This window comes from Carassius gibelio, chromosome A13 (genome assembly GCF_023724105.1).
Source record: "Carassius gibelio isolate Cgi1373 ecotype wild population from Czech Republic chromosome A13, carGib1.2-hapl.c, whole genome shotgun sequence".
In the NCBI taxonomy this organism is placed as follows: domain Eukaryota; kingdom Metazoa; phylum Chordata; class Actinopteri; order Cypriniformes; family Cyprinidae; genus Carassius; species Carassius gibelio.
Genome location: NC_068383.1, coordinates 16,505,572 through 16,518,785, shown reverse-complemented (window position 1 = coordinate 16,518,785; position 13,214 = coordinate 16,505,572). Strand labels below are relative to the sequence as shown.

General features: G+C 36.1%; 1 protein-coding gene and 1 long non-coding RNA gene across 2 annotated transcripts in view; one reads left to right on the top strand and one right to left on the bottom strand.

Annotated features, from left to right (window-relative positions):
- Positions 1-1,291: 1,291 nt before the first annotated feature.
- Positions 1,292-4,325, bottom strand: six2a (SIX homeobox 2a). The gene is made up of 2 exons (XM_052613896.1): positions 3,424-4,325; positions 1,292-2,099 (listed from the first exon to the last, which is right to left on the bottom strand). Exons 1-2 carry the CDS (start codon positions 3,981-3,983, stop codon positions 1,793-1,795), a joined length of 867 nt encoding a protein of 288 aa, XP_052469856.1. The 5' UTR covers positions 3,984-4,325; the 3' UTR covers positions 1,292-1,792.
- A 688-nt stretch (positions 4,326-5,013) lies between these two features.
- The window catches only part of LOC128026665 (uncharacterized), a 32,266-nt gene continuing 24,065 nt past the window's right edge, over positions 5,014-13,214 (top strand). The window contains exon 1 of the long non-coding RNA XR_008186476.1: positions 5,014-5,143. This is a non-coding gene — a long non-coding RNA (uncharacterized LOC128026665). The remainder of the gene's footprint in view (positions 5,144-13,214) is intronic.

Genomic DNA, 13,214 nt, shown 5'->3' with positions numbered 1-13,214 from the left:
ATTCTAAAAAGGACACAAACAAATGTAGTCTATTGTACTTTAATCTCTGGGGATATAAACCTTGTTTGTTTTTTGTTTGTTTTTCTAATTGTAGTGCAACAAACTTGGTGTCACGTAGGTTAATAAACCTTTTCAAAATAATTGCTACCACCTTGTTTGAAAAAAAAAAAAGAAAAATAAGTAATTTGCGTGAGACAGGGCTGTTCAAAACTATATGACACTGCGTACACTATAGAATACACTAAAAATAATTAGATAAAGTATCAGATCAATTACTGTAAACGTGTAGATTTATGAAAGTAAAATACTACCATTTTAAATAAAAAAAGAGAAGAAAAAACAGTGTGCAGCTACAGATGATAAATAACATCAGCTCCTTTTTGTATAGGCCTAAGTGTTAACAAAATTGCCTATAACTGGTTATATGACGTATTTCTCAAAGACCTCAAAAGAACTGGTTAGTGCGCAGGCTATTAATATCAAGAACATAATGAATGGTGAGTAGAAAGAGTCACGGCATTTTCAAACGAAGAAAAGTTGTTTCCTGATTCCAAGGGTTTTTTTTTTTTTTTGGCTAATAGCCTATATTCCGAAGTCCATTCTTTCAACTGTATTTCACGTTATCACTCACATACTGCAGCTAGAGACCCCACTCCTTTTAGGCTATTGTAGCCAAAAAATAAATAAATAAATAAATACAGTTAAAAAATAAGCCCAATTATTATTTAGCTTCATTAGCGTGCTAGTTTAAAATAATGATAAAGGTAGTGACTCCATTTATTTCAAAATAGAGAAAGAATTGCAACGCTCTGGTAGTGCTTTGTAACGAGTATTGTATTTATAATTGGCCTCCTATGGAGCACCAAATATTAGATTAGCTATATCTGCACTGTGACACATGCACTGTAAAGTGTCTGAACATTAAAAAGAAAAAATGTGTAAAAAAAAAAAAAAATCGCATATGTTTTTGGTCGAAAACTGTGCATAACAAACTAAGCATTTGTTAAACACACACATAGCCTATTTCAATGTTTGTTACTGTCAGTGCAGTGTCCATGGACCCGAAAGTTTCATTTTAAGATTGAATCAATATCACAGTGTAAAACTATTTTTGAACTTTCGGTGCCACCACGTGACCAAATGTAGTTCATTTTCGTAAACAGGGTCTCCGATTAAATAAGGACACCTGCTCAACAAACCATAGCACAGCATGCACAACAAAACCATTCAAACATTTTCTTTGCTCAGTAAATGCATCGTATTTTATTGTTAATGGTATATGAAACTATGATGAGTTTGGAGTTTGTTTATTGATCCCAAAGATTACATGCAGTCGCTTTCCAAAAGTAAAATACAAACGCAAATAAAGAGATGCCCAGCCTAGTCCTACAAAAATGCTGTGTTTATATTAAAACATTGCATTAAACGAAATTTCATTCAAATCAAACGACGTATGGCCTGTTTTTAAGAATAACTGTAAACAAACGGAATATGCGACTGAAAAGTCCTGGGTCAATTGCAATCTGAAATAATAACGTTATCAAATAATGTTGATATCAACAATTAAGACATTTATTAGCGTGTTTATTAACAATACATCATGTCATTACATTCTAAAAAAAATACCTCTATCAAGGCCCTCCATATCAGCTTTGCAAGTAGGTCAGCCGACAGACATCCACAACTCTTTTTGTCCGTTCCTTGTCTCATTTGTTTTTGTTTAATAAGTGTCTGGAGATGTTTTTACTCTAAACGTTCATGTACAAGCGTCCTTTGGAAAGGGTCCACATGTTTAAGAGCCAAGGTCGACCAAGTTTGATGACATATGGTTCAGTATAGTGTCGTGTAATGAGTGGTGGTGATGTAAGGAATCTGCACTTGGCACAGGGATGGCGCTGGGACCGGGTGGAGGTGCGAGGCCGTGGAGCGACTGAAGCCCGGGGTTCGACGTGAGGAGCAAGGCCGGGCTTGACGAGGTGTGATCTGGGGTACCAGACGGCGTTTTGTCGTCGTCCGAGCTTCCTAAAATAGTCTTATTTCCATTCATGGAAGACGTTAATGGATTGTGACCGTTTGTGTTCGAGTTCTCATTATTCTCCCTGTGAAAATGATAGTTTAGAGTTAGGGTTAGAGCAACATCCGACAACTTGAGTATTTAAAACTATTAATGAACTTACCATGTCTCTGACATTGCAGAAGCAACTTATAAACTAAACAACTAACTAATAAGACAAACAAATAAATACTGACTTAAAACACATATTATTCTGCTAATAATAACAACAATGTTATTATTCGAAAAAGCAGGCTATTATTCGTATATTTATAGTACACGTATAATAAACAACGACAATTATTATTAGGCTATTATTTGAAGACAGCGGGTTGGTTTTGTAGGTGTGAATTATTTACATTAGAAATACTTTGTTAGAAAATAGTATAAAAAGCGAATAAAAAAAGTATGACTGTACCTATGAATTAGTCTCTACAACATAGTGTCACACCACTAACATATAAATATAAGGCATATCAACCGCGTGTGTGTACATTTGTGTCTGTATCAACTATTCGTCCTATTGACTGCGCACCACTTCATAATTCGTGTCCATATTAATAATTTACATTAAAGAACGTTCAAGCATTAGAAACCTAATGCAGGAAAACATGATTATATAGGCCTAATTGTTAACATGATTTGGAAATTAATCGTCTGGGTTAAGAACAGTGTCATTTTCTGATTTATCTAAAATCTCAATCACAACATGTCAAGTAAAGCGTCTTTCATTAAGTATTAATTAAGTATTGGGAAATGTACGAGCAAGTTTACACTGTGGTTTCAACTTGACTACCTCGCCTGCAGGTGAAACAAGACACCCGTTTAAGGAGTATGCAACTGCACACATTATAAACAAGAATGCATGAACAGATAACTCTTACAAGTCTAAAAAAAAAAAAAAAAAAAAAAAAAAATTCCTGTAAATTATCCTGTAAATGTTCCTGTAAATTATCCTGTTTATTAATTTCCTGTAAATTATCAATGGACTATTTTCCCTTAATTTATATTACACCATGATACACACATCACGCTTTATGTCATTTTTTTAGAAACTAGCCTACTCCGTTTAAGAAAAGTATGCACATTGTTAAAAAAAAATATCATTAATAAATATATGCATATAAAATGACCATAACACTACTGGAGAAAGGATTATATTTATAGTTACTGTCTGTTCATCCATCTGTGGGAATTTTGATGTAGGCTATTTATTTTTCTTGTAAGATTGTTATAATAATTAATGGACGAATTAATGGACATCACTCAGCGTGAATGAATGCAATCCATGTCAGGGAAGTGTTCCAGTTACTTTTAAACATGCAATCGAAACTGTTTTTAAGATACAAGCTAACATACTAGACCCGTACCTTTCTTTCGCCTCCGCTGCTCGGTCGCGTTGACGTCTGTTTTTAAACCAGTTACTGACTTGTGTTGTTGTTAGCCCCGTTGCATCTGCTAGTTCCCTCTTCTCCCGCGGGGAAGGGTACGGGTTATGGGTGTACCATTCCCGCAGCACGCTCCTGCTCTTTTCTTTAAAGCAGTAACTTGTCTCCTCGCCGTCCCAAATGGAGCGGGGTAGCGGAAACTTTCTTCGGACGCGGTACTTCCCAACAGCCCCAAGAGGGCGGCCCCGGAGCTTCTCAGCCTCGACATAATGCGCTTTGAGCCACAGCTGCTGCAGCTTCGGGTGGTTGTGCGGAGAGAACTGGTGGCTCTCGAGAATCTTATAAAGCTCTCTGAAATTTCCCCTGTGAAAAGCGACCACAGCTTTTGCTTTGAGCACACTCTCGTTCTTGTGGAGATGTTCGCAAGCCGGCAGAGACCACAAGAAGCGCCCGAGACGTTCAATGTTTCCACCCTGCTGAAGGACCTCGCAGACGCACGCCACTTGCTCCTGCGTAAAGCCGAATGTTGGAAGCATAGACATGGTTTGTCACCAATAAACGTCCACTTTTTGTAATTATGTCTGTTTTAACGATGACAGTGACAGTTCTTCAGCAGATTTTATGTAAACCCCTTGGGAGACAGCAATTTAGAACGACTTCTCAAACAGACGAAATCAAATCCCACTCCGGCCGTAGAGAGGCACAAAACTTTAGATCCGTTCAAGCAAGCATAACACACCATATATCCATCTAAAGCACAAGAGAGAAAGTTGTTCCTCCTGCGCGAGTCTCTCGCCACCTCTTCTATGTCGTTTCAGCATAACGCACTCCCGAAGAAGGACCTCGCTCTCTTGTTTTAATAATATTATTCTAAGTTGGCAAGAAAAGTGATTATGTGAACTGTGATTGGTTGGATATCTGACCCGGGGATGATGAGGATAAGACAATAGTTTTAGTCAAATTATTTGCCATGGTTACGCTGTCATCCAAGGTAACCTGATATGCTTTGAGGTGGCGCCTTGGGCTGACTGACTGATTATTCCCGTCATTTAGAGCCCGCCCACAGAATTCGAAATATAGCTTCGACTTTTCCTGTATATTACATTTTTGCCCTGGGCTTGACAGACACTTCTAGCAACCAAAGAGTGCTGATCTTTGAGGTAGTGATGTAGCAGCAGTTGAGATGAGAGCGCCATAGCAAGACTGCGCACCAGACGCTCTCCAAACCGAGGAACCGGGGTGTTAGTGACCACAAGCAGACAATCCACCCTGCAAACCTTCCACTTTGAAACTTATTGATCAAATCAAAACTATTTTAAGAACCTCTCAGAAACCAGAGTCTCTCTCATTCTTTTTGCAGCACATTATTATTACTGCTATCAAATGCAATAATATAAAATCACAATTTAACAAACATGTTTTTGCAAGCACATTCAGTCTGCCTTTGATTTCCCTGATCAATTCAGGGTTTACCTAAAGAGTTGCGCTGTACTATGCATTATTTAGCAGTTGCTAATAAACAAGGGGGTATGTTTCTGCAAGTGCACACGCGTGAAAGCCAGGCATTACGGACCTGACTGGAATAGAGTTGGAGGGCGTTTTTTAGTAGTAGGCTATAGAGTGATATTCAAGGATACATGCTAGAAAGAACAGCGATTGGGTATACCACAAAGGGAAAACACTGCGAGGGACGTTTGTAACGGTAAGACAACTCAGATTTATAAAAACCGCTATTGATAAAAGTTAGGCTATAGTAATAACATGAATATTTTATCCTTTTACTAAGTTTTACAATTCTTATTTAGTGTGTATATATTCTTAACCAAAGCCATAGAACATTCGTTTTTTGAAAGTGTACAATGTAAAAAAAAAAAAAAACGCAGATATGGAGATATATCTCCATAAGTGAGAGAGGCGCGAGAGACGCATCTTTTAATGATGCATATTACGCACACCATTATTGGCATATCATCACACAGTGTCTCTAGTCTGAACTTAAACTCCCAAAGTAATGTCACAGAGACAAAGGTCTGCTTTAATCAGGACTACACTCTCTGATTTCAAATGAATGGTAACTGAGGCCACAAGAAAACTCAGCAAAATCGCATTTTACATGAGATAAAAAATCCTGACGCTGTTAAGACATGCCAACCTTGTCAGGAGAGGGAAATTGCTGAGTTTAAGGTCTGGCGTCTTTGCAGTTTTTAGATATCCGTACTGCACTGCTGCAGTAAAGGCCTGTGATGTGGCTTATTAGTGAAGAAGACTTCAGAACTTGCATAACATATTATTCAAAACAATACAAAGTATGTAACAATCTCTGAGGTTAATGTCATGGAAAGATTATAATTCAATTTCCCATATACCCCTTTAACCGGTTATTCTGCGCAATATAGTCACTAAGTAGCTATACTGGGTCGCTTTACATGTGTAAATATACTTTTGAAGATTAAAGAAACAAGCCTGTTACCTAATCAATGTTTAAGACGCATTTATTTGAATAAAATTGCTGTGATCTAAATTATGAATGAAGAAATCTAGAATATATTGATTTTACAATTTTTTTTTACAACAATTATAGTTGTAATTATTATTTTTACACAAACTATATATAGCATATATATATATATATATATATATATATATATATATATATATATATATATATATATATATATATATATAGGTATATATATATATAGGTATATATATATATATATATATATATATATATATATATATATATATATATATATATAATTAGCCACATTATTAACATGAGCAGTCCTAAAATCTACACTCAGATTACAGATGATTCTGTATATGCTGAATTTAATGTTTTTAAAATATCTTGTGTTAAGTAAATAATAAGCAAACTAATACTGAATAAAAGCTGAGCTAATGCCAACCTCAGAGACGGTCACTGCCATTAGAAATGGGTTATTAATATGCATTAATTGCACTTTGCTGTAAGTAAACATTTCACATGTTATTTTTTATCTCATTACTTTCATGTGTGCTAATCTAAGTGGATCATTCCTTTGACACAACTGTACCAATATTTAATTTTCAGGATTGGTGATGATAATATAATATGATGATCAATAAACAGCCTACTACACAGCCGAAGGCTAAATAGTCAGCTTATTCTGTGATCGTCACAAATCGAGGTATTTTACCAATATTTTCGATTTGTGACACCCTGATGAAACTATAACAATACAGTGAAGCAATGGAAAACACATACTGAAAGGATTTTGGATGTTGTGTGGTGGGGGAATGTCAATGACAGGCCAAATCAAGATACTCGTCTTGCCTTGACACTGTTTGTAAACGGCTTGTTTCCACGGATCATTTTGATCAGAGCTTCGCAGGACCTGCGCTGGTCGTCTGCACGGTGATTATTACAATGCTGATGAATGGGGATCGCGTTTCGTCTAATAGCCGCCCCCTGTTTTGACAACCTCCCACAGCTAACCGGAGAGCACGCAGCCGCGACCTCCACTAATTGGACTGATTATTGCAAGATGTTTTTTCCTCTCTGGAAAGCGCAGGGTGGCGGCAGTGCGCGGCTGCTCCGTGGCTTGCACCACGAGACCTGATGAGTTGCATTCTTTCAGACATGTCATGTTTAGCGGAAATAGAAAGAATTAAACCCAGACATGTGGTGTCGATGTGCGGTTCAGCGGAAGAAAAACAAGACACACATTGTAATTAAAAACTGAAGTGTATTAACGTTTAATTGATTACGAAGTTGAATTTAATAATAAAGAGACCTATAAGCGTGCATGATGCGATCAATCACAAGACAGGAAGTGCCGTAACACTTTACATGGACTTCAAAACACACAAAGATTGAACAAAATGGAAAAATATTCATGCCTACATTAAACACAGCAGTGAGTCACTAAACCACGCCCACAAACAATATATTATTTTATTTTTAGGGTTGTGTGTATTTGTATTGTATTTGCGACCCATTTTGCTGTTTTGAAAGAAAACTTCCTATTTGTTTAACCTTTTTGAATGAAAATGCTTAAAATGATACTAGGTTTTATATATGGGACATAATTTTTTTGAACTTCAATTTGATGAATACAAACAAACTAATTTCTTAATGTAACAGCCTGTCCCAATACAAGCACTCTTGAGAAAATACTGAGAAATAACAGAATTTAAAACTATAAATATGGGAATTGTATATCACTCACACACTCGCCCTCTGCTTAACAAATCAGAACTATCACAATGAATGTACATTTGATTCATTAATGAAATTATTTTCTGCTCTGGGTAATTTGCTGTTGTAGCCGGATCGGATGATCCCCTTTATAGAGAACGCAACAAGTGCTTTTCTCAAATGCTGGCGTAACAGCTTTTTCTTGTTAGCTATAATTAATGCAACAGATTTCACCAATTCTGACTGTCCCCGTTCATTTAACTAGCTGAAACTATTAAGAATTGTTCTGTCTTAGTCAGGGCCGTGCACAGACCTTTTGAGGGGCATGTGCTGAAACTGAAAAAGGGCACCCCCTCCCTTTTTTTATATCAAGATTATTTAGTAAGCCTGCATAACAGGAAGAAATGGTCACATCTTCATGACAAATTCATTAACACCAAATAATAGTCTCAAAAGCTTTAGATTTATTCACGATTAATAACAACCATAATAATAATATTAGATAATTAGATAATATAGATAAACAGGGTTTTAAGGGCTTCTTTAAACCTAATTACAACAGCTCTTTTGTACTCCCTCTTTTTTTAAATTGCATTTATAGCGAAAAAAAATACTTGACTCATACATAAACATGTTAAACATATAATACAAATTAGCTTATAACACCAAACAGAAACCAAAATCTTTTTTTATTGAACTTTATGCAATTTTTTTATGAACTTTGCAAAGAAAAAAAAAATATATATATATTCTCTTTTTTAGCTATTCTGTTTGGTTTTATAAGCTAATTTGTATTATTTGGTTTACATGATTATGAATGACATTGAGAAGAGGGGAAGGTGAGCAATGAGTCAAGTATTTTTGACAAACTTTTTTGAAATATAATTTAATTATGTCCAACTCAATTCCAGATTATAAGAAACTATAGCCATACCGTAACTATAACATATCCAACATGTATCCGCCTACCATGTTTTACTACATTTTATACATGTGAGGACAAACGGAGAGTATACCAAAACATGATTAGCTTAAATGTTAATAAATTAAGTGTATCAGCAATCATAAATCAAAGAAGAAATTTCTTAGAAATATATTTTATAAATGTTATCTAGGTGACGAGGATCACTCGTCGCTTTGTGTAAGTTCCAGTACGAAACAGCGCGGGGGCGCACCTGTTATGATTTTCCGATGGTAAAAACAAATTATATGTTGTTGTATTACTTATCAATATATAGTTTTTGACCAGCGAATGTGTGCAAATGTGAATTTTTTTTTGTCCGTCATTAAAACGGCGACGGTGCCTGCCGCTGCCGGCATCACATTACACTTTAATCTACAGGTTACAAACTAGTTTTTGTTGCTATATAGACGGAGCGCTCGGTTTTTCCTGTGGTAAAATGCATTTGGCCAAAATCGCATTTTATAAAAGATTAAATGCTACTGTATGCACAGGCCATTTAAGTGTTGGCTATGTATTGGCTATGACTAGATGGCAAATGCTAGCCCCCTCTCTCAGGCGACACCCCACATGTCTCAGTCAGTCAGTCAGACATCAAATAAATAAAATACGAGCCTTTATAGACATAGTGTTTAGTAGTACTTATTCAAACAACAAGATATTTATTTACCCTTCGCAAAACTTTGTTCAGCTCAGCTGTTGTCTACAGTGCGGCTGATGTGGAACTTCAGTTGATTCAATGAATATAGAGGGGGCGGAGTTATCAGCTTACTGACAGCTTGAGGATCGAATAAGATTTACACAAGCTCGTTTTAAGAACTTTCATTTGCTAAATATTTTTAAAACAGACAGACAGATGTAAAGGGTGACCAATAGCATTGATAAAAAATTTTTTTAAAAACACCACCAAAAAAAGGGCACTTCGGAGTGTAAGGGCAAAAAGGGCATGTGCTCTGCACAGGTTGAGCCCTACCTGTGCACGTGCCTGGTCTTAGTGCACAACTGATTGTGACGTGCACAGATTTCTGTGCTCCCAGGAGACTGGGGTCGCGCCTGACATGAGGCGAATCTCTGCACAGCAGCAGTTGTTCTCTCAAGTCGTTTCAAACCCCAGATGCGCCAGAAAGCTCAATGCAGAAATGCAAATTAGAGATTAGCCCAAAATGCTGGCCACGTCAATGTTAATTCATTATGTAACATGATGGCAATAATAAGCACGTTAGCGGAGAAAATATACCTATAAAATGTTGGCAAATTAAATCAATAAATATTAAAACCATCTGAAAGTAAATTATACCCATTTAAGCATACGCGTGAAACATACGGCAAGACGGCTAATCAGTAGAATAAACAAGCAAATAAATAAATCAAACTAGTAAATTTTTTTTTTTTACAAACTTGAAAAAAGTAGGTACATCTGCCATTTATACCATTTATGCGTGTAACCTACATAAATATCAACTGTCAGCATTAAAATTAGATTTAATACTGATATAAGCAATTCTATAAATGTTACACGTGTGCATCGGTTATTGACTTATCCAGAACCATCACTATGATTATCACTAGTCTATAACATTAACAATAAAACATTTAATAGAAAATTGTGTAGATTTAGGCACATTCTGTGATTTACTACAGATTACATGACTGCATTTATCAAATAAAGAAATAAAACACCAACAGCTTTGGCAGAAGGTTATGAATGCCAATGTTGGTTATTTTTCTAAATATATTTAGCCTAATTCAGTTACATATGCAATCATACTCTAGATTTTTCTATAACTATATTTAATAATTTAGTCTGTTTATGACATAAACTGCTGCAATATGAAACCACATATTGTAAAGATTATGTGGCAATTGTTTGCATTTTGGGTAGATGTGTATATACACGTTTATATCACTGGCTCTCTGTATATATATATAAGTTTTAACTTTTCTTATAGTGAGATTTGTTTTCCATGATGGTCACAAAAAACCAAATACTGGTTAGTTTCATCTCAGAAAATAAGTCAGTGTCAAAGTGCGTTGAAATATGCATACTGTCTTGGTTAAACAACTGAATATTCCTGATTACATTTTGTGTGTGAATGTTAAATGAAAGACAACCTTACTTACAATTACTAAAACATAATACATATATCTGACTATATGCAGCTTTTTCATTTGCTCAGTATTATATCAGCAATAGTTGGTATGTCACAATAAGTAGATACATTAATCTGCAGGAAGAGAACAATTTACATTTATGCACACCATGTCTGAAAATATTGATGAAACAAATGAAAACAATAAAATAATAATAAAACAAAAATACCATGCAGGACAGCAACAACTCAGCCATCATACTCATGAGTGAGTGTGACAGTGTGTGTGGCAGCTGGAGCAGATGTTTGGACAGTAGAGCAGTCCTCAGCAGTCAGGCATTAAAGAGGACTTTACACCCACAGTTAAGGGCAGATAAAAGGCATGATGGCTGTGAGATGGTGCACAGTAGAAAGAAGTGTCTGAATAAGTTACAAACGACCAAGGAGAAGAGTGAACAGCTGGCTTTATACATAAAATACATGCTTTAATTTATTCATTAAATTTTTATAGAAAAATCAGATCACATTTAAATACACCTGTACAATTTATCTAAAGTTATTATTTGTTTTTCATGTTACCCTTTAAAGACTTTAAGGGATTGTTTACTCAAACATGAACATTTTCATTGTGTGAAACATTCTTATATGATACTTAAATTAGTAAATGTCTGCATTTTAATTTTTGGGTGAACTACTTCTTTAAGATAAGTTATTTATATTCCTGTTTGAAGCTATGATCGAGTATCAAGTACAAGAATATATATATATATATATAAATAAAGGAGAGCATTTGGATATTTATTGTAGCCCAGTATGCTTATGGCTTCCTGAAGACCCCTGTCTGAGCCTCATCTGAGGGAAAGAGAAATGGTTGTCACGATTATAGTCTTCCGGCCACTCGTGGCCCATGCTGATATAGAGACATTATGCCAAAGCCATATTTACTTCAACTACAGTAATATTATCAATAAAAACAGAAAGAAATGCACCTTTCAGTAACTCATCCAGACAAGTGTCTAAGCAGCTGTTCAGAGGCTTCCTGGCATCCTGTGAAGGGCTGATGGGGCAGGATTGGTCTACACTGAAGGAGATGTGCAGTTCTCCACAACAGACCAAGCTCTGGGGTCAGATAGGGTTAAAGGGACAGCTCACCCCAAAATTAAAATTCTGTTATCATTTACTCACTCTCATGTCGTTCCAAACCAGTATGATTTTTTTTCTTCCCATGTCCCATGTTCTTTTGTTGTTTTGACCCATTTGACTTGACCATTTTAACAGTTGAAAAGTTCTTTAAAATATTTTAAGAGGGCAAGTAAATGATGACTTTTTTTTTTTTGTCTGAACTGCCCCTTTAACAATATATGGCTTTAAGTTTTCACCGTTGTGTGGATACTAAACATCAATATTGTCCTCTAGAGACAATGGTTTTGATTTCAGTGCCTATAGTAAGCGACACCTCACCGAACTGTCGAGGAGGCATATTACAAGGTACAACCAATACTGATATCGACATGTCTGTATTTGTTGAGAGAACCTCACAGTCATGATGTGATGTGATACGAATGATGAAATTATATGGCTCCGAGAGGGACTTTAATATTCAAAGAGGGAAGTAAATGGTACTGGGTACATTTTAGGGTCTGTAATTGCCAATAACCCTGAATGTTCCTCTCCCACCACCGCAGTAAAACAAAAAGGTGAAATTATTGAGAATTAGTACATTCTTGTGTCTTTTAAAGGGTCAAAGGGGTTCAGAGTCAATATGCCTATAGAACACATGCCTTCCCTTCACAAAAATCACTTTTAGAAAAGCAGACAGAGTGCAGGCCTGCACATTAAAACAATATATATACATCCAGCCATGTATACGTGGGGCTGTGGTGTTTCCCAGCTGACCTCTCTGTTACAGGCCAGCTGCTTTCTGCATTCATCCTGATCTCCAGTTCCATTCTGATATTTCTTCTTCCTGTCACTGAATAATAATCCTAAAGCAACCAGAAAATTAGCACTCACTTTCCATCAAATCAGTGCCCTTTTTAAAACTGCACAGATTTCAAGTGGCTAACATTAGCAACATTAGAGGAGGGAGCGCTGCGTTCATTAACTTTCCTCTGAGCGAAAGAGGTAGCCTACTGTCCTTCTAGTGGCTTCTTTAGATGCCATATGTCCTTCATGTCAGCTAAGATTCTACAGTTACAGTTCAGGTTAGTGTGAAAGACAGATAAGTTGTATAATAAGAGGCCTGTGGGTTTTTTAAGCAGGTCTCATCATCTTGCATTACCATCAATAAATTCAACCCTGCAATAGTGCTGACATAAATTAGGGACCCTGTTCTCCTGTGACTGTACTTCCAAAGGTGTCATTGTTCAGAGGTGCATTTGCAGCCTTGCAGTTCCGCAATTAAAAGACCACTTCTCCAACAAATGGCTCCTCTTCTTGGGTCACTGATAGAGAAAGGCTCGTAAAATGTATATTCAGCAATGGAGCAGAAAAAAAGCACAACATTGGAGTTTGATGTTTTGGCAAACTCATTAATGCTGTC